This window comes from Schistocerca gregaria, chromosome 8 (assembly GCF_023897955.1).
Source record: "Schistocerca gregaria isolate iqSchGreg1 chromosome 8, iqSchGreg1.2, whole genome shotgun sequence".
NCBI lineage: Eukaryota > Metazoa > Arthropoda > Insecta > Orthoptera > Acrididae > Schistocerca > Schistocerca gregaria.
This window is the reverse complement of record NC_064927.1, coordinates 71,255,000-71,276,200: the sequence shown is the minus strand read 5'-3', so window position 1 is coordinate 71,276,200 and position 21,201 is coordinate 71,255,000. Positions and strand designations below refer to the sequence as shown.

Sequence of the window (21,201 nt, the reverse complement as noted above, 5' to 3'; positions counted from 1 at the left end):
ATAGTGCTCAGAACCATTTGTTCCCTTTGCTTCCGTAGCAGTTTTCTAACTCGGTTGTTGTACCACTGTGGCTGTTTTCCATCTGTTACGACCTTGCTTGGCACATACTCATCTAATGCATATTGTACGATTGATTCACTGGCTATGCCGGCCATTGAACCCCAATTCGCCACATCCTTTTGATGGAAAATGTACCAAAATAAAGGAAAAAATAAACCGAAACCGTACCTGGACGACACACACATCGGAGTTGATGGCTACCCCACACACAGAACACGATCACCCAAAAACAGTGGCTTCACAGAAAAAGCACGAATGTAAGACAGTGCGAACTTGAAACATAATCAATGAGTAGCATATAACACACCACTTTCCAAAATTTTCCAAGCACACATAAACGCAGAATACTGCAATTCAGTGAAATCCATGAAGTATGTCTGTAAGTACGAGAAGAAGCCTGTGACACGGCAGTATTTCAAACATCCAAATACAGCGAACAACAAAACAGAAACGACGAGATCATCATATACCAAATGGGAAGATACAGCAACTAACGAAGCAGCCCAATGGATTTTCGGGTTTCCGATGCACGAACGCGAACCAACTGTGCAACATCTGGCAGCAGATTTGGAGAATGGACAGAGAGTTTACTTCACAAAGGACACCGCCAGAAAAATTGCAAGCGAACCACCTCAGAACACAACATAAATAGCTTTTTACCAACTGTGCCAAACGGATCCATGAACGAAAACGTTACCATATGTCGACGTCCCTACCTATTATACGTGGAACCCACAAGAAAAATCTGTAAACGATGAAAAAAAGGAATTCCAGTAAAACATCATACAGGAATCATGAAAACTGGCGCACTAGGCCGCCTATACACGGTACATCCGAACAACGCCGGATGTTTCTACCTCCGGATTTTGCTGCAAGAAATACGGGGACCAACAAGTTTCACAGATACTGGCAGAAGTAAAGATGTGAGTACCAGGCGTGATTCGTGCTTCGGTAGCTCAGATGGTAGAGCACTTGCCGGTGAAAGGCGAAGGTCCCGAGTTCGAGTCTCGGTTGGGCACACAGTTTTAATCTGCCAGGAAGTTTCATATCAGCGCACACTCCGCTGCAGAGTGAAAATCTCATTCAGCAAGTATTGTAATTCTTTTCAAGAATTTTTTTACCTCTTATACTTTAAAATTTATCGTTTTATTCCAACTACCACACAGTGTTATATCAGCTCCCTGAGCGAAGCCAAGTACCTCAGGTAGTCACGTAAATAATTATGCCATTATGAAAGAAACGACGATGTATAATTTCATCCAACATCAGTTTAAAATGCGAAAGAATTTATATTTCGCACATAAAAAAATAAAAATTTGACCACAATTATTTCTGAAGGGTGTCTATAATAAACGTTCCAATTTCAAAACACTGTAGATAGAGAACCATTGCTTAAAATGACGTCAGATTTGAACACAGTATTATTGACTGTTCTCTTCTTGTGTAATATACCTGCGTTTCATATCCTCTCCTCTTCTGCCGTCATCAGTTTTTTGCTGCACAAGTAGTAAAACTCGTCAACGACTTTTAGTGTCTGATTTCCTCGCCCAAATACCTCGACATAGCGTTATTAAATTCAGTTATATTTCATTGTCCTTGTTTCTGTTTGGTGATGTTTACCTCACGATCCCTTTTCGAGACACTATGCGTTCCTTTTAACTGTTCTTGCAGACGCCTTGCCGCCCATGTCGGAATTGCAGTGTCATCGGCAAACCAAAAAGTTTTCATTTCTTCACCGTGAACTCTAATACCTTTTCCAAATTTCTTCATGGACTCCTTTACAGCTTGCACATTGTAGGGAATGGATAACATCGGGAATTGTCTACGACACTGTCTCACCCCGTGTCACTGCCACAGCTCCCTTTCATGCTCTTCGGCTCTTATAACTATACTCTGGCTCTGTCCAAGCGGTAGGTAACTTCTCGCTCCCTGTATTTTACCGCTGATGCATTCAGAATTTCAAAGGATGTAGTCTAGTCAGCAAAGTCAAAAGCTCTCTCTACAACTAATATGGAATTTTTCCCTTCTTTAACCTACTTTCTGAGGCAAGGGTCAGTATTGTCTGGCATGTTCCTATATTTCTCCTAAAACGATACTCATCTTCCCCGTGGAGTGCCTCTACCAGTTTCCCCATTCTGCCGTAAATAATTCGTGGCCGTATTTCTTTAATATTGTGTACAGATCAGTTATGTAGCCGTTGTGTTTATCCCTTCTGTCTTCCAGAAGGTCGACATATGTTTTGTTGTGGTCTTGAGTTCAAAGACTGGCTCTATGCAGTTCTCCGTGCTAGCCTACGCTGTATAAATCTTTTCACCTGCAAATAACTTGTGCAACCTCCACCCAGTTGCACCTGCTAACTGCATTCCTCTACAGCTGAGTGGGCACAGCAGTTGACTGCCCTGCGGGGTATCGAGCAGGGATTCCCTGTGCTTCCCGGCACTTTCCCTTGGTAGGAGGAGAGGGCTGCAACCGGGCCAACGAGAAATTTGGGCTGCACAACGAACTTGTGACGTCACACTAGTCGGCCTGTCTGCAACACTTCGGGAACGCTCGGCTCCGTGCAGAGCCCACGGGAAAACAGTATACAGGGTGGTCCATTGAGAGTGACCGGGCCAAATATCTCACGAAATAAGCATCAAACGAAAAAACTACGAAGAAAGAAACTCGTCTAGCTTGAAGCGGGAAACCAGATGGCGCTATAGTTGGCCCACTAGATGGAACTACCATAGTTGAAACAGATATCAACTTCGTTATGATCAAAATGCCCAACGTGCGTGTGCTATATATGCTGCTCGGAATCCTGGACGACATCATCCAAGTGTTCGGACCGATCGCTGGATAGTTACGTTATTTAAGGAAACAGGAAGTGTTCACCCACATGTGAAACGTCAACCACGACCTGCAACAAATGATGATACCCAAGTAGGTGATTTGGCTGCTGTCGCGGCTAATCCGCACATCAGTAGCAGACAAATTGCCCGAGAATCGGGAATCTCATAAATGTCGAACTACTCGCTGTTGAGAGGAATGTCATTACACGTATTGCCAAATGCATTGAGTTTGACAGACATCATTTTGAGCATTCATTGCATTAATGTGGTATTTACAGGTAATCACGCTGTAACAGCATGGGTTCTCAGAAATGATAAGTTCACAAAGCTACATGTATCACATTGGAACAAACGAAATAAAATGTTCAAACGTACCTATGTTCTGTATTTTAATTTAAAAAACCTACTTGTTACCAACTGTTCGTCTAAAATTGTCAGCCATATGTTTGTGACTATTACAGCGCCATCTATCACAAAGCGAAAAAAGTGCTGCATCTAAAACATTCATATTTCTTTACGTACTACACGAATATGTAACAAAAAATGGGAGTTCCTATATTAAAAAAAACGCAGTTGATATACGTTTGACCTATGGCAGCGCCATCTAGCGGACCAACCATAGCGCCATCTGGTTGCCCCCTTCAAGACAGACAAGTTTCGTTCTTTGTAGTTTTTTCGTTTGACGCTTATTTCGTGAGATATTTGGCCCGGTCACGATCAGTGGACCACCCTGTATAATTGAAAAGGTACCTACTGAAGGTGTTCACTTTGACGTGTGCTACGAAGAGCTTACACGAATTTAAAGGGGCAGACGAGAGTTATTAAACTCATCTGAAATAGTTAGTCACACCCTGCTGCAGACGGCTGCTGGCACTCGTTAGACCTGCAGTGTGACGTGCTATGTACACATCACAACCTGTCTTTCTTGTGAGCCGCTACTGGAATGGGGTGCTCTGAGCCTCGTGAGGCCGTGGGAGGAGCTACTTACCAAGTAGCGGCGGTTACAAGTCCCGCAAACTGACAGCGGCTTGGATAGCGGTGTGCTGACACCACGTGTCTTCGCACCGCATCCAATAAAGCCATCGGCAGAGGATGACGCGGCGATCGGTCGGTACCGCCGGGGCTACCAGCTGCAGTGGACCGATTTCACAAGTTCTACACTTCCCTCCAGCATCACACTGACAATTCCTTAATGCCTCAGAATGCGTCTAATCAATCGATCCCATCTTTCAGTCAAGTTTTGGGATAAATTTGTTTTCTCTCCAATCCCTTAGTTACACGATCTATGTGTCCAGTACTCGGCATTCTCCTATGCCACCACATATCAAAAGCTTCTATTCTCTTCTTATCTGAACTGTTTATCGACCAAGTTTCACTTCTGTACGAGGATACATCACAGAGAATTGTTGTTCTTGTTGTTGTGGTCTTCAGTCCAGAGACTGGTTTGATGCACCTCTCCATGCCATTCTGTCCTATGCAAGCTTCTTCATCTCCCAGTACCTACTGCAACCTACATCCTTCTGAATCTGCTTAGTGTATTCATCTCTTCGTCTCCCTCTACGATTTTTACCCTCCACGCTGCCCTCCAATACTAAATTGGTGATCCCTTGATGCCTCAGAACGTGTCCTACAAACTAATCCTTTCTTCTAATCAAGTTGTGCCAGAAACTTCTCCCCAAATCTGTTCAGTACCTCGTCATTGGTTACGTGATCTACTCATCTAATCTTCAACGCTCTTGTTTAGCACCACATTTCGAAAGCTTCTATTCTCTTCTTGTCCAAACTATTTATCGTCCATGTTTCACTTCCGTACATGGCTACACTCCATACAAATACTTGCTTCCTGACACTTGAATCTATACTCCATGTTAACAAATTTCTCTTCTTCAGAAACGCTTTCCTTGCCATTGCCAGTCTACATTTTATATCCTCCCTACTTCGACCATCATCAGTTATTTGGCTCCCCAAATAGCAGAACTCCTTTACTACTTTAAGTGTCTCATTTCCTAATCTAATTCCCTCAGCATCGCCCCACTTAATTAGACTACCCATTATCCTCGTTTTGCTTTTGTTGATGTTCATCTTATATCCTCCTTTCAAGGCACTGTCCATTCCGTTCAACTGGTCTTCCAAGTCCTTTGCTGTCTCTGACAGAATTACAATGTCATCGGCGAACCTCGGTTCAGAAAATACTTTCTTAACACTTAAATTTACATTCGATGTTAATAAATTCGCCTTTCTCAGAAATATTTTTACTTGCTATAGCCAGTCTTACACTTTATATCCTTCCGACTTCGGCCGTCATCAGCTGTTTTGCTGCCCAAATAGCAAAACTCGTCCCCTACCTGTAGGGTCTCATTTCCTATGCTTATCTGCGCAGCATCGTAATATTTAGTGCAACTCCGTTCCATTATCCTTGTTTAGCTTTTGTTGACGTTCATCTCATATCCTCTTTCCAACACTCTGTGCGTTCCGCTCAACTGCTCTTCCAGAACCTATGCTGTCTCTCAAAGAATTACGTTATTATCAAGAAACTTCAGAGTTTTTGTTTCTGCTTCCTAAATTTTAATTCCTTTTCAACTACTCTTTAGTTTCCTGTACTGCTTGCTGATGGACACCCACTAAAAACAACGAAAGTCGCGGTGCACAACAAAGCGCATCCGCGGCCTGATGCGGCTAAGGACTCAGTGCAGGTGTTGTCTAGGCTAGTAGTTCGGCGATGGTGGCTTAGTTAAACGGTCATTCAGTGGTGAAACGTTCAGCCGCGTTGACGCAGTAGGTAAAGAGCACGACTCCTCGTTTACAGAGCGAAGATGGGCATGCTCCAAGACGGCTGGATGACGGAGCTGATTTTGGCTCTGTCGGTTGTGGTGCTGGCGCTCTACCTGCGCTTCCAGCGTGGCTACCAGCACTGGAAGAGGAAGGGCGTGCCGTATGAGGAGCCGACTTTCCCGTTCGGTAACCTGGGACGCAGCCTTCTGGGCCAGAAGTACTATGGGGACCTCCTCCGTGACCTGTACGAGAAGGGAAAAGGTAAAGGCCTTCCTTACTGCTGCATTAGTTGAGAGCACTGCAGTTATTGTTATTATTAGTGTTTAGTGTATATAGTAGACAGAAAGAATCATAATACAAGTGATACATCTGATGACTACAATTAAATCTGTAATCGTATGCAGAGCACATAGTAGCTGATAACAGGTGGTAATTACAAAATGCGGCAAATAGCAAGAAAGTCTTTACTTTAGAGTATTGAAAAAGGTAAAGAACTGGCAGACTACTTTATTATGAACTGATTTCCGGACGTTATGTTCAGAATATACAATGGCTTCCATTATATAAAGGTTTAACAACACCTAGATATAGGTTCATGCGTTGGTACAACTGACCTTCTTGAAAATACATTGAATTACAAACTTACTCGTAGAGAGTGCATTAAAAATGTGTATCTAGGAGATACTGATGATCAAAACTAGAAAAAAGTCCGATAAGCATATGACCGGAAACAAATACACTACTGGCCATTAAAATTGCTACAACACTAAGATGACGTGCTACAGACGCGAAATTTGACCGACAGGAAGAAGATGCTGTGATATGCAAATGATTAGCTTTTCATAGCATTCACAAAAGGTTGGCGCCGGTGGCGACACCTACAACGTGCTGACATGAGGAAAGTTTCCAAGCGATTTCTCATACACATACAGCAGTTGACCGGCGTTGCCTGGTGAAACTTTGTTGTGATGCCTCTTGTAAGGAGGAGAAATGCGTACCATCACGTTTCCCACTGATAAAGGTCGGATTGTAGCCTAAAGCGATTGCGGTTTATCGTATCACTACATTGCTGCTCGCGTCGGTCGAGATCCAATGACTGTTAGCAGAATATGGAATCGGTGGGTTCCGGAGGGTAATACGGAACGCCATGCTGGATCCCAACGGCCTCGTATCACTAGCAGTCGAGATGACAGGCATCTTATCCGCGTGGCTGTAACAGATCGTGCAGCCACGATCCCTAAGTCAGCAGATAGGGACGTATGCAAGCCAACAACCATCTGCACGAACAGTTCGACGACGTTTGCAGCAGCATGGACAATCAGCTCGGAGACCGTGGCTGCGGTTACCCTTGACGCTGCATCACAGACAGGAGCGCCTGCGATGGTGTACTCAACGACGAACTTGGGTGCAAGAATGGCAAAACGTCATTTTTCGGTTGAATCCAGGTTTTGTTTACAGCATCCTGATGGTCGCATGCGTGTTTGGCGACATCGCGGTGAAAGCACATTGGAAGCGTGTATTCGTCATCGCCATATTGGCGTATCACCCGGCGTGATGGTATGGGGTGCCATCGGTTACACGTCTAGGTCACCTCTTGTTCGCATTGACGGCACTTTGAACAGCGGACGTTACATTTCATATGTGTTACGACCCGTGGCTCTACCCTTCATTCGATCCCTGCGAAACCCTACATTTCAGCAGGATAATGGACGTCCGCATGTTGCAGGTCCTGTAGGGCATTTCTGGATACAGAAAATGTTCGACTGCTGCCCTTGCCAGCACATTCTCCAGACCTCTCACCAACTGAAAACATCTGGTCACTGGTGGCCGAGCTACTGGATCGGCAGAATATGGCAGTCACTACTCGTGATGAACTGTGGTATCGTGTTGAAGCTGCAATGGCAGCTGTACCTATTCACGCCATCCAAGCTCTGTTTGACTCAATGTCCAGCCGTATCAAGGCCGCTACTGCGGCCTGAGGTGGTTGTTCTGGATACTGATTTCTCAGGATCTATGCACCCAAATTGCGTGAAAATGTAATCACATGTCAGTTCTAATATAATATATATATCGCCACCCGTTTATCATCTGCGTTTCTTCTTGGTGTAGCAATTTTCATGGCCAGTAGTGTAATTGTTGTGTTGAGATACGTGCCATTCACTCCTGTGAGAGCTGCACTATAGGTGTGACTATCACTCGTTCTCCCACATCCATGAGCTGTCACTCCCAAAGAATAATGAACTAATGGCACCACTCCTGGCTGCCCTCGGATCTGACCATATGCTCCTCTAACATGACCACGTTGTCGATGTGTGAGCAGTTCGCTTTTAAATATCCATGTGGACAGAAATCCAACAAGCTGGAGATCTCAGACACGGTCAACCGATTCGGATCACACTTGGCAGGCCCACTGTGTAGAAGCTAAAATGAGAAATTCCAAGATATTTTGGTCCAACGCCCACCCGTTTTTGAGCAAACCATCCCCGAAGTTCACGATGTGTAGTCGACTCAGAATTGACCGGATCGATATGTGAAGAATAAGTATTTCTCATCATCATACGGGAACTACAAACGCGTTTTTTCCTAGAAACCGAGAAAAGAAATTGTTTATGGCAGCCACTTGCATACTCATAATGAGACGTTGAGCAGTGAAATTTCCGCTGGCATGGGGACCAAGGCAATATGGGTAGTAATTGGGAGTTTATTGAAAGCATACTACGCATACCATAACATAACCTGAAAAGTGGATGCAGAAAGTTGATGATGAGATATGCTGCGTTCGTGCAATTCCCGGTAGGTTTCGAGAAGCACATTACAATTTTGAGACCTCTAAATTAATTTCTGTCGCGTGCCCCGCGGAAACAAACATCGCAGGGTCTATTTCCTGTGGTCCCTCGCGCCGAATTCGGAGCAGCATTACACGGAATTGTTGTCATACAACGAGGCGTAAAATTTTAATTTCTTACTACTCCAAGTCATTTGAGAAATTTATTTGTCTACTTTGTTATTATTCTTTACTGGTTATCTATTCCTACCAATTTCGACACGGAAAAAATACAAATAAAAAAATTGAAGAATGCATATGGGAATGGAACACAGATTATCCGCTCTCAGTTGCTTTGGTCGCTACGCCAGCGAAGATTTCACTGAAAACCGTATGGCTTTATAAGTGGCACTCATAACAGTTTCTTTCTTCGATTTGTAGGAAAATGTGCATTTGCGTACCCCTTATGTGTCAACCAACAACGCTCACTTTTCAGTTATAAAAAAAAAAGAATGGTTCAAATGGCTCTGAGCTATTGGACATAACACCTGTCGTCATCAGTCCCCTAGAACTTAGAACTACTTAAACCTAACTAACCTAAGGACATCACACACATCCATGCCCGAGGCAGGACTCGAACCTGCGATCGTAGTGGTCACGCGGTTCCAGACTGAAGCGCCTAGAACCGCACGGCCACAACGGCCGGCTTCAGTTATCAATCGATCCTGTAAACCTTAAGTCGACTGCGCATCGAGCTTTTGGGGGTGGTTTTCTCAAAACCGTAGGGGTGTTGACCCAACGACAAAAAATAATTAATGTTCAAATGGTTCAAATGGCTCTGAGCACTATGGGACTTAACATCTGTGGTCATCAGTCCCCTAGAACGTAGAACTACTTAAACCCAAGTAACCTAAGGATATCACACACTGCCACGCCCGAGGCAGGGCTCGAACCTGCGCGGTTCCGGACTGAATCGCCTAGAACCGCTCGTCCACAGCGGCCGGCAGTTAATGTAGAATAATGAAATTTTGGGAATACATTTGTCTAGGAATCATATTTACGTGATTACCATTGCAAGATCACGGGTTAATGTAAGCCAGAATGTTGAGTACAAGCTTGCAGTCATGCATGCTTTTTGTTGTGGTGTGGGGTTCCATGCCTGTTGCACTTGTCGATTAATACAGGTTTGTGGATGACGCTGGAGTTGACCCAAAATATCTTAGAGTTATTCATTTTACGTGGCATACAAGCGACCTGCCAAATACATTCACTGACTCTCTTCCAGCACGTTTCACAGCGGTCATCGATGCAAAAGATGGTTATACAGGCTTTTGACGGGTGGCCACATTAACGTGACTGCATATTCATCATTTTGATGTGCAGCTCCTTGTATTGGCCGTGTTTGCAGTTAAAAATATTTTGTATTTGAGGTCCGCCAGTTATGCAAAACACCGTTTTTCTTTAACACCCAAACATGTTTCGGCACCACTGTGCCATCATCAGTGGGTTTCCTTTTTATTTTGCACTTTACATTTGATGAATGTGAAATTTACAGATCCCTTTTTTGTTGTAGCTTGTCATAGTTTTTCGTGGCCAGCACTCTGATTTCCCGTATTATGTTGACGTGTAGTGATGCACACGCAAGTATAGCCGGTTTTATCACAAATATCTTGATGAAAAACAGTTTTCCACCTCGCCAAAACACAGTATGATCGCGGTTTGTTGTGTGTCCCAGCCCAGTCGATGTTCATTTTTCACCGTGTATATCAGCACTAGAAGTAACAAAAGTGGTCCGACCTGGTTGGTAGTCACACAGTTGCATTGTTTCAGGCAAACGATTTATTGGGTTCTACTCGATACTCCGTCCTGTGCTGCTCGTGAGGGATCCTGAGCTTATTCGACGAATGCTGATAAAGGACTTTGCTGCGTTCCACGAGCGCGGGGTCTACTTGGACGACGGAGAGCCGCTCAACCGTCAGCTGTTCTTCCTGCCCTCTCACGAGTGGCGCCGCCGCAGGGTCAAGCTGAGCCCCGCGTTCACCTCAGCCAAACTGAAGGGCATGTTCCAGGTGAGCTGAACACTGACGTGTACCCACATCACTGCATAAACACAGGACGTTGTTTAATGATCCTACCAGAAACACTCAGAAGTTCTTGACCGATTTATTTCAAGCTTTTACACGACGCTCTAATAAACTTCCGGCTGGACATTTTTAATGTATACAAACAATGGTAAAACGTTATTAACAAAAATCTCGAGAAGTGTTTCAGCAATTTACTTGTTACCGTTCATTTCGTCCTCATCACTTACCATTGCACACCGCCACACACCAGCAGTTGAATTTAGGACCATGATCAAGCTTCCACGTGTGTCATATAATGAAGGCTTTCACGTCCGGATGGTACTGCTGTTGATAATTCTTCCGGGTTATATGGCCGTGGTCCATGGAATACTTCTATTCCTAACGTTTCGTTCAATACTACGTTGCACATCCTCAGAGGTATGACGTAGTATTGGACGAAACGTTAGGAATAGAAGTATTCCATGGACCATGGCCATATAACCCGGAAGAATTTCACGTGTGTGTTACATATTCGTCTCTTATTCTGTAAAACTGAGTCAGCATCCACGGATGATGATATAAATGCTAGACTTATAAAAATGGTTTAACGATAGTATTACTGCACTATTGATCTTGGTTTATGATTTTCCTGCAAAAAGCATTACTTTCTAACTGAATGTTATAACGTAACAAAAATGTTTCAATTTTAATTTTTTAATTAACCGTTAGTCTGAGATCTCTGTAATTGTCCTGTGTGTGATCTGAGCACATTTTAAATGGACTGATTTTCGTCAGATTTGCAGACGATACTCTAATAAGTTTTTAGAAGGACATAGAATGTATGGTTTTTAATACAAGATCTGCATATTTTTTGTTAAAACTGTCTGCAAGAAAAAAGAATGTTGTGCTGTGAAAATATACGGTTTCGTTTTCTTTCTCGCAGTCAGGTTTCACTACTGTAGTAGGTAGTACACCCGATTGATGTTCCCATATGTGTTCTCTCTCCTAATATGTAATATAAACAAAAGTTGTGTATACAACAATGTGTTGCTTTGTTTTCTTGCTCGCAGTGGTTTCAACAGAAAACAGGAAAGATATTTATCGATTTTCGGATTATGATTAGAATATTACAACAGAATCTGAATCGTCTGAAACTTTGCAATCCTATGCATTCAAAAATTAAAACTATGTGAAATTCTGTCATTGAAGCTACTATCCTCACAGTTCCAGCAGCTGTAGAGGTCTCCCTCATACCCCATGTACCAATGATCCCAACTAAGTTATACATTCATTTTAAGCGACTTTAATTCTCAATAAGGGTTTGAAATAACAATAAATGGGAGTCAAGGTGAAAAAGAGGGGAAGAGAAGATGGATAGAGAGAAGGGGGAAGTGCTGGATAGAAAGGAGACGAATAGGGAAGAGAAGGACTGGATACACAAAGGGGAGTAGGAGATGGAGAGAGAGGGAGGTGAAGAAGAAATGAAGAGAAGTTATGGATGGACAGGGAGAAGGAGAGGTGATGATTGACAGAGAAAGGGCAGAAGAGGAGATGAAGAGAGAAGAGGAGGAGAGATGGATAGAGAGAGGAAGAAGGTTATGGACATAGAGAGTGCAGAAGAGTGAAGAGGAGGAGGGATGGGCAGAGAGAATTGCAGGAGGTGATGGACAGAGAGAGGAGATGAATAGAGAAAAGGAGGAAAGAATTGACAGGGGAGAAGAGGAAATGAAGAGAGAACGAATGGATGCACAGAGAGGAGGAATTGAAGGACAGAGAGAGCAAAGTGACAGGAGGAGATGAAGAGAGGAGGACGGAATGGACAGAGAGAAGGGGAAGAGTCGATAGACAGAGAGAGAGATGAAGTTGAGTTGAAGAGAGAATAGGAGGAGTTGATGGACTGAGAGAACAGAAAAGAGGTGATGGACAGAAAGAGGGCAGAAGCGCAGATGAAGGTAGACGAAGAGGAGGTAAACGACTGAGAGAAGGAGAGTAGGTGATGGACAGAGGGAGGGAAGGTGATGAAGAGAGAGGTGGCTGTAGGGATGTACAGACAGAAGAGGGGGTGTTGATGGACAGAGAGAGGGTAAAAGAGGAGATGAAGAGAGTATAGGAGGAGCAGGTGGACTGAGAGAAGGGGAGGAGGTGATGGACAGAGGGAGGGAGAAGAGGAGATTAAGGTAGGGGTATGGATGGACAGAGAGAAGGGGAACAGGTGATGGACATAAAGGGTGGAGAAGGAGTTAGGATGTATACGTAGTACCTATACTTATTTAGCAATTGCGAAGAAATGCCGTGTTAGCTAGAACAGCGTTAGTAGTACGTCTTCAAGCACCTATTTAGACACGACTTCAACTCTGGAAAGTCATACTGCAGTAATATGGAGCGAGTGATATAAGAACCTGCTAACATCATTCCTTTAATTTACACTGAAATATCAACGAAACCTAACGGTATCAATGTATTGATTTAGTCATCACAGCTTTTGTAAGAACATGGAAGCCGTTTTCGGTGTATAGATGGGAAAGATGACGTATTTAATACAAATCACAAGAGACCGTGGCCAGAAGAAGAGTATCAACTGGATAAATGAAAATCGTGTAGTCGTAAATCCAGTGGATCACTTGGTCATCAGAGCTCTTCACGTTGTTCCTCGTAGGCAAAATCGTAGAAAGGAGTAGTGTTTACATCTACACTAGCATTTTGCGTGCGGCTTCGCCTCTTTGTGCATACGTCACATATGTTTATATTTCGCATATATCTTACATATTTCTCAGGTATCTGTAGCCAATTTTTCCCTGTAGTGTCATCTGAATCCTGTGAGGGAGCTGTCCGGTTCCCAGCGCTGTTTTACACCATACGATTCTGGAGATTGGGTTAAGTGACACTTTGATCTTCAGCAGTGTGCCATCAAAAGATAAGGACAAAACTGTTGCGTCGTGGCAGTGCTCATTTTCGAGACCTGGTTGACGCACTGAACAACACAATATGCGCTTCATACTTTTAAAATATTTCTTGTCAAGAAAGAAATCCCAACGGCTTGTTGTCAAACGTTTTTATATGTAACTCCTTCTCGTCCCAGCCACCATTCCCAGGGGTAGTCGAGGCCACAGAAATGTGTGCGAATAGCAAGTTATAAGTTATGTTTGTACCAGCTTTGGTAGAAGCTTCTTCAGGTGTTGCAGAGACGTACTGTATATCACTGCCCCTTCCCCCCCCCCCCTCCGTCCCCTTCCTCTAGAGGTGCAAAGTCAGGGGGACCATTGGTAATAAGTCGAGAATCCCCGAAAACTATGGATTCGATACTAACATCGGTCATTATCGAATATAATAGACACTTTTTTTCTTTCCTGGTACGAAATATTTAAAGAGGAGATCAGTACGTCCTGGGAACATTAGCCTCACGTATTTCCATACTGCATCATAGTCCGTCACTTAACTATCTCTCTTTGTTCGGCAATAGCACATAGCACATTTTGAGACCTGAGTTTCTCCTGGCGTATACAACTTTCAAACAACTTCCGGGAATTCAGCCAGATAACACTTTCAGCGAACGCCGATATTTCGGCGGGAGAACACCCCACCATTTCCAAGGCAAGCTGCAACTGACAGGCGGCGTACATGAAAAATTTAAAACCTCTGTTCTCGGACTGAGGCAGGAAAGATAAGACACACACTGAACACCAGTGCCACCAAAGATAACCAGAGCCAGAGCTATCGATAGTGAGGCTATGAATTCGCAGGTGAGGTAGCATTGACTCTGTCCCTCTGTTTTTTTGACAAGGGAGAGAGCCGGATTCCAAACAGAGTTTAAACAGAAACCTCCATCCCTGTTAACGAGGTTGCTCTCTAATTTAATCTGAACTGCCTCCCTAATAACACTGTCCCAATAGCTGGACGTGCATGCAAATATCTCGGTGTTATTATATAATGTGGGGTGACCAGTATCTAAGCAATGTTCAGCAATAGCAGATCTACTTGGCTGCTGTAACCGTGTGTGCCGTTTATGCTCAGTACATCGGTCCTCCACGGTCCTGATAGTTTGACCAATATATGCCATGCCGCAGCTACAAGGAATACAATATACACCCGCCTTACGCAGTCCAAGATCATCCTTAACGGAACTGAAAAGTGCTCTAATTTTAGATGGAGGTCGGAAAACACATTTCACATCGTATTTCCGTAAAATACTACCGATCTTGTTGGACGTGTTTCCTACGTAAGGCAAAAAGGCAGCAGACTTAGGTATTGACTCCGAATTATCATCAATCACCCGCTGTACAGTTGGTCGATAGCGCAACGCACGTTCAGTCTGTTTATCACTATAACCATTTTGACGAAATGTAACTTCAAAATGGGACAGCTCAGCTGGCAAAGTCTCAGCGTCAGAAACGACATGTGCTCTGTGTACCAAGGTACGAAGTACTCCTTCACGCTCAGCCGGATGATGACAACTATTAGCCTGTAAGTACAAATCGGTGAGAGTACGTTTCCTGTAGACTGCATGTCCCAATGATCCATCATCCTTCCTCCTTGGTTAGGTGGTATTTACCGAGTATGGACGTTAAAAGTGATAAGCAGACATAAAGTTTAGTCATACTCTTCAAGCAATGGAGAGTGTAATCATAGGAAGCAAATCGAGAATATTTCGAGTCTAGAAATGTATCACTGTCTTTCTCTTCCACCTTACTCGATAGTAACATATTTTGTAACTGCGTGAAGGCAACGGACCTGCGTGTGGTCTCGAGTAGTGAAATGGCAATGGGGATCCACGAGTTCGTCCAGAGCAGCGAAGACACGGGTATCAGGCAGCCGACGCCGGCGGCAGCCGCCAGAGAAATGTTGACAGTGTGAATGGACAACCATGTTATAATCAAAGTAGAAACCGAGTGGTCATAAAGCAAGCCGAAAATAAAAGGCAGAAGTGTGAAGAGCAAATAAAGGAGAGCGAGTCGCACACCGGTACACGAATGTCACCTAGCATCGCGCGCGTGACCTTCCTATTGTTAGATGTCTGCGAAGATAAGCGAAATGATAACCACGTGGGCGACTCATGCGCATGTCCCTTATCGGGATCCGCAAGTCTGTTGTTAACTGGCAGGCAACACACGAGTGGATTTCTGCTTCGAACCAGAACCGTGGTCCGGGTCCACGGGTATTTGTGACGGATCCCCACAGATCGTCCCGGAGCCTCACTCCCTTCTCGTGTGGCCAAAATCGCCAGATTTCCGCACTATATCCGAGGACCCAGGAGTGCGGTGTGCGGTGCATGTTCCACAGGCCAGAAGCCACGGCCGACGGACTTCACCAGCTGTCTCCACTGTGCCCCGCCAACAATACGTTGCGCTTTGGGTCGCTTTTAGGCAATAGTTTACTGTAGCACTTTTACGGATTTTGGAACTCCTTTATATCATTCCGAAAAAGTCAGTATAGACGGCAATAGGTACAAAATTCTGGCAATCGCGTTTTTATGTCTTGTAATTACAAATTTTTCGAAAGAAAAGGTATGAAAAAAATTAATTGGTGAAAAGCAATGTTGCAGCCACATGGGTCTGATCCAGAGTGTGAGGGATACTTATTCTGGCGGCTACAAGATCTCCTTCAGAATGAAGAAGAATGAGATTTCAAGTCACTTTTGGATGTCTACATTTCATTTTTCATAGCACTCAATAGTTGATCTGACGCAGAAAATCGTAATTTAATGTTATTATTTGATATGGCGCGCCCCACGGTACAGTAATGCGTAAAAAAAAAAGACTGACTGCCACGCTTATATACACTTTCGCAAAAAAAAGCGCAACGCCAAAAAATAATTTATGTAGAGTAATGAAATTTAGGGAATACATTTGTTTAGGCAACATATTGTGTGTGTGTGGGGTTGATCTGCTATTCTGTTATTTTGCGCAACGGATTAATCTGAGATGTACCCTTTACCCTGTGGCTCCTGCAAGATGCAATTTCCACCCCCACACTACTACAGAAGTCAGACAGACGCTCCTAACGTTCTAAAGGGAAATGTCTGAAAAACTTCCAGTAATAAATATCTTCTGGAGTCGTCTGCTGTAAGGAAATGACACAAAAATTCACAAAATTTCTTACGTAACTAGTGGGATACTTGGGTACTGGAGTAGTGCTAGTTAGTATAAGAAAATCATGAAACTAACGAATATTATTTTGCAAAAATTCTGAGAAATCACAATGGCACTTTTAGTTATGAATTGAACAAGTTATACCCTGGTTCTTTTCGGAATGTGAAGTTACCTCTCAAGGATAGGATTCGCTAATAAAATTTCTATACAAAGTTTAAGATTGTTATTAACTTGGCAGAATGGCTGAGAGAGGGGCCTACTCAACTTGAATAATTATTCTTTAGAATGTTGCTAGGTACGCTCGAGGCTGTCGCGTGTGTAATGCAGTGAAGTGTACTGTTGTGGAGGAAATATGGGGCTAGCAATAGCTGTAGCGCATAATACCTTAAGCTGCAATGACTGCTGTCTGCGCCGCTCGCTGCTGACAAATAAGATAACTCGTTCTAGCTGGATTGACCTTCGCCGATCAAACTCTCCCTACACCTTGATGAAGTCAAGGATTCCTATTCGCCCCAGTCCAGCTATTGGCGTGGTACACCGCAATGCCACTCAAAAATTAGCTCGAAGGCGTTTAACTATAGCTCTGTCCGTTTACACCGCTCAATAAGTGTGTCGGCCAACACAGTGAACAACGCTTAATCGCAAGGACTCAATATAGAGTTGCACTTCGATTCGCTCTGGACAGAGGTGCTCTCCCACTGAAGTACTGAGGAGAGACTTGTTCTCGCTCCAAGAGCGACAACGGAACTGCGCCTCTCCACGCCGGACGTGAAGGGGTATATCTTTCGGTCTCTTCCATTACTCCTTCAGCTCAAGGCGTCAGAAATATCGTCTGCCAATCAGCATTCCTCTTCTACAACGATCTCCTTGCGACCGGAAGTTCTCGTGGTCACTACTGCCAGCAATCATGTGCAGTGGCCACATTCCTTTCAAGTGTCTGTTCACTATCGCAGAAGGAACATCCAGCCTCTCGCAGCCCTATTACACGACCGCGTTCAAGCTCTGCGCGATGTTCATAATGACTTCTTTGTCCTCTTGAAGGCATTCTTGACTAACGTGGGATCAGTCCAATCTCAAAGGCAACTAATGTTATAGGCTGTATTCAAAGCAAAACTCAGTTGGTCGGCCGAAGTGGCCGAGAGGTTCTAGGCGCTACAGTCTGGAACCGCGCGACCGCTACGGTCGCAGGTTCGAATCCTGCCTCGGGCATGGATGTGTGTGGTGTCCTTAGGTTAGTCAGGTTTAAGTAGTTCTAAGTTCTAGCTGACTGATGACCTCACAAGTTAAGTCCCATAGTGCTCAGAGCCATTTCAACCATTTGAACCATTATCTGGAGTCTTTTCCAATCCTTACGGTCTAAATGACCCTCCCATTTCGAGATTTTTTTTTACTTTTTCGTTTAGGTTACCCGCTCTTAAAAATTTTCTTGTATCCTCGTTTCACTTACTTCTGTTATAAATAATTCCACTCTTCTTAAAATATTCTCCCCCTTTTTAAATAGAGATTGCACTTCTCATATATGGGATATCTTGAATTTACCACATGTAGTTGACTAAATCAGTAGCAATAGCATCACCTTTTCTTCGGAGCATACTTCTCAGCTTGCGCAGTGTGACGTAAAATTAGGTGTACAGCCATTTTAACAAATTAGCGTATACTCACAGCAATATTAAGATACGTTTCTGAAAGTTCATCCATCTCACAACATCTGAGATCTTGAATTGTTAAACTCTTTGTTGAAAAGAATAGGTCCAGACTAGCTGCAATAGGTTTGATATTTTTCATTACGACAGCTGTTTCGGTTATACTTCCGTTCTCAAGGAAAGTCTAGTTTTATTTGACGTCTATAATGCACCTACAGAAAAACTGTCATTGTCAAATTCGTACAGATTATGGGACATATTTTAGTTATAAATGTATGGAATACGTTTTGATACTTATTTGACAGTTCAGTCCGTTTGCTCTGATGCTTACAACGTGCTACAGCGCCGAAAGTGGCTACTTCTTGTGCCATTGACACAATAAGATCGTCCATGTGAGACTTTTTCATCATGCAGCTTCCAACAAGTTTGTTCCGTGCGGCAACAGCATATTAACTACTACGAATTGTGCATCTACATCAAGCCTTCCGTCTTTTTCTCTGACGTCTTTGAGTCTCCCTACCGTAGAAGCTCTGTTTGACTCAATGCCCAGGTGTACCAAGGCCGTTATTATGGCCAGAGTTGGTTGTTCTGGGTACTGATTTCTCAGGATCTATGCACCCAAATTGCGTCAAAATGTAATCACATGTCAGTTCTAGTATAATACATTTGTCGAATGAATACCCGTTTGTTGTTGTTGTGGTCTTCAGTCCTGAGACTGGTTTGATGCAGCTCTCCATGCTACTCTATCCTGTGCAAGCTTCTTCATCTCACAGTACCTACTGCAACCTACATCCTTCTGATCTGCTTAGTGTAGTCATCTCTTGGTCTCCCTCTACGGTTTTTACCCTCCACACTGCCCTCCAATACTAAATTGGTGATGCCTTGATGCCTCAGAATATGTCCTACCAACCGATCCCTTCTTCTGGTCAAGTTGTGCCACAAACTTCTCTTCTCCCCAATCCTATTCAATACTTCCTCATTAGTTATGTGATCTACCCATCTAATCTTCAGCATTATTCTGTAGCACCACATTTCGAAAGCTACTATTCTCTTCTTGTCCAAACTATTTATCGTCCATGTTTCACTTCCATACATGACTACACTCCATACAACTACTTTCAGAAATGTCTTCCTGACACTTAAATCTATACTCCATGTTAACAAATTTCTCTTCTTCAGAAACGCTTTCCTTGCCATTGCCAGTCTACATTTTATATCCTCTCTACTTCGACCATCATCTGTTATTTTGCTCCCCAAATAGCAAAACTCCTTTACTAATTTAAGTGTCTCATTTCCTAATCTAATTCCCTCAGCATCACCCGACTTAATTCGACTACATTCCATTATCCTCGTTTTGCTTTTGTTGATGTTCACCTTATATCCTCCTTTCAAGACACTGTCCATTCCATTCAACTGGTCTTCCAAGTCCTTTGCTGTCTCTGACAGAATTACAATGTCATGGCAAACCTCAAAGTTTTTATTTATTCTCCATGGACTTTAATACCTACTCCGAAATTCTGTTTTGTTTCCTTTACTGCTTCTCAATATACAGATTGAATAACATCGGGATAGGCTACAACCCTATCTCACTCCCTTCCCAACCACTGCCTCCCTTTCATGCACCTCGACTCTTATAATTGCCACCTGGTTTCTGTACAAATTGTAAATAGCCTTTCACTCCCTGTATTTTACCCCTGCCACCTTTAGAATTTGAAAAATATTCCAGTCAACATTGTCAAAAGCTTTCTCTAAGTCTACAAATGCTACAAACGTAGGTTTGCCTTTCATTAATCTTTCTTCTAAGATAAGGCGTAAGGTCAGTATTGCCTCACGTGTTCCAGTGTTTCTACGAAATCCAAACTGATCTTCCCCGAGGTCGGCATCTACTAGCTTTTCCATTCGTCTGTAAAGAATTCGTGTCAGTATTTTGCAGGTGTGGCTTATTAAACTGATATTTCGGTAATTTTCACATCTGTCAACACCTGCTTTCTTTGGGATTGGAATTATTATATTCTTCTTGAAGTCTGAGGGTATTTCGCCTGTTTCATACATCTTGCTCACCAGATGGGAGAGTTTTGTCAGGACTGGCTCTCCCTAAGCCGTCAGTAGTTCTAATGGAATGCTGTCTACTCCGGGGGCCTTGTTTCGAGTCAGGTCTTTCAGTGCTCTGTCAAATTCTTCACGCAGTATCGTATCTCCCATTTCATCTTCATCTGCATCCTCTTCCATTTCCATAATATTGTCCTCAAGTACATCGCCCTTGTATAGACCCTCTATATACTCCTTCAACTTTCTGCTTTCCCTTCTTTGCTTAGAACTGGGTTTCCATCTGAGCTCTTGATGTTCATACAAGTGGTTCTATTTTCTCCAAAGGTCTCTTTAATTTTCCTGTAGGCAGTATCTATCTTACCCATTGTGAGATAAGCCTCTACATCCTTACATTTGTCCTCTAGCCATCCCTGCTTAGCTATTTTGCATTTCCTGTCTATCTCATTTTTGAGACGTTTGTATTCCTTTTTGCCTGCTTCATTTACTGCATTTTTATATTTTCTCCTTTCATCAATTAAATTCAATATTCCTTCTGTTACCCAAGGATTTCTACTAGCCCTCGTCTTTTTACCTACTTGTTCCTCTGCTGCTTTCACTACTTCATCCCTCAAAGCTACCCATTCTTCTACTACTGTATTTCTTTCCCCCATTCCTGTCAATTGTTCCCTTACGCTCTCCCTTAACCTCTGTACAACCTCTGGTTTAGTCAGTTTATCCAGGTCCCATTTCCTTAAATTTCCGCCTTTTTGCAGTTTTTTCAGTTTTAATCTACAGGTCATAACCAATAGATTGTGGTCAGAGTCTACATCAGCCCCTGGAAATGTCTTACAATTTAAAATCTGGTTCCTAAATCTCTGTCTTACCATTATATAATCTATCTGATACCTTTTAGTATCTCCAGGGTTCTTCCATGTATACAACCTTCTTTCATGA

General features: G+C 43.3%; 1 protein-coding gene across 1 annotated transcript in view; it reads left to right on the top strand.

Moving 5' to 3' along the window:
* LOC126284254 (cytochrome P450 6k1-like) overlaps window positions 1–21,201 on the top strand; it is a 68,617-nt gene that overhangs the window by 11,082 nt on the left and 36,334 nt on the right. The window contains exons 2-3 of the mRNA XM_049983055.1: window positions 5,698–5,924; window positions 10,258–10,496. Of these exons, the coding sequence (XP_049839012.1) occupies window positions 5,705–5,924; window positions 10,258–10,496 (459 nt within the window). The 5' untranslated portion in view covers window positions 5,698–5,704. The remainder of the gene's footprint in view (window positions 1–5,697; window positions 5,925–10,257; window positions 10,497–21,201) is intronic.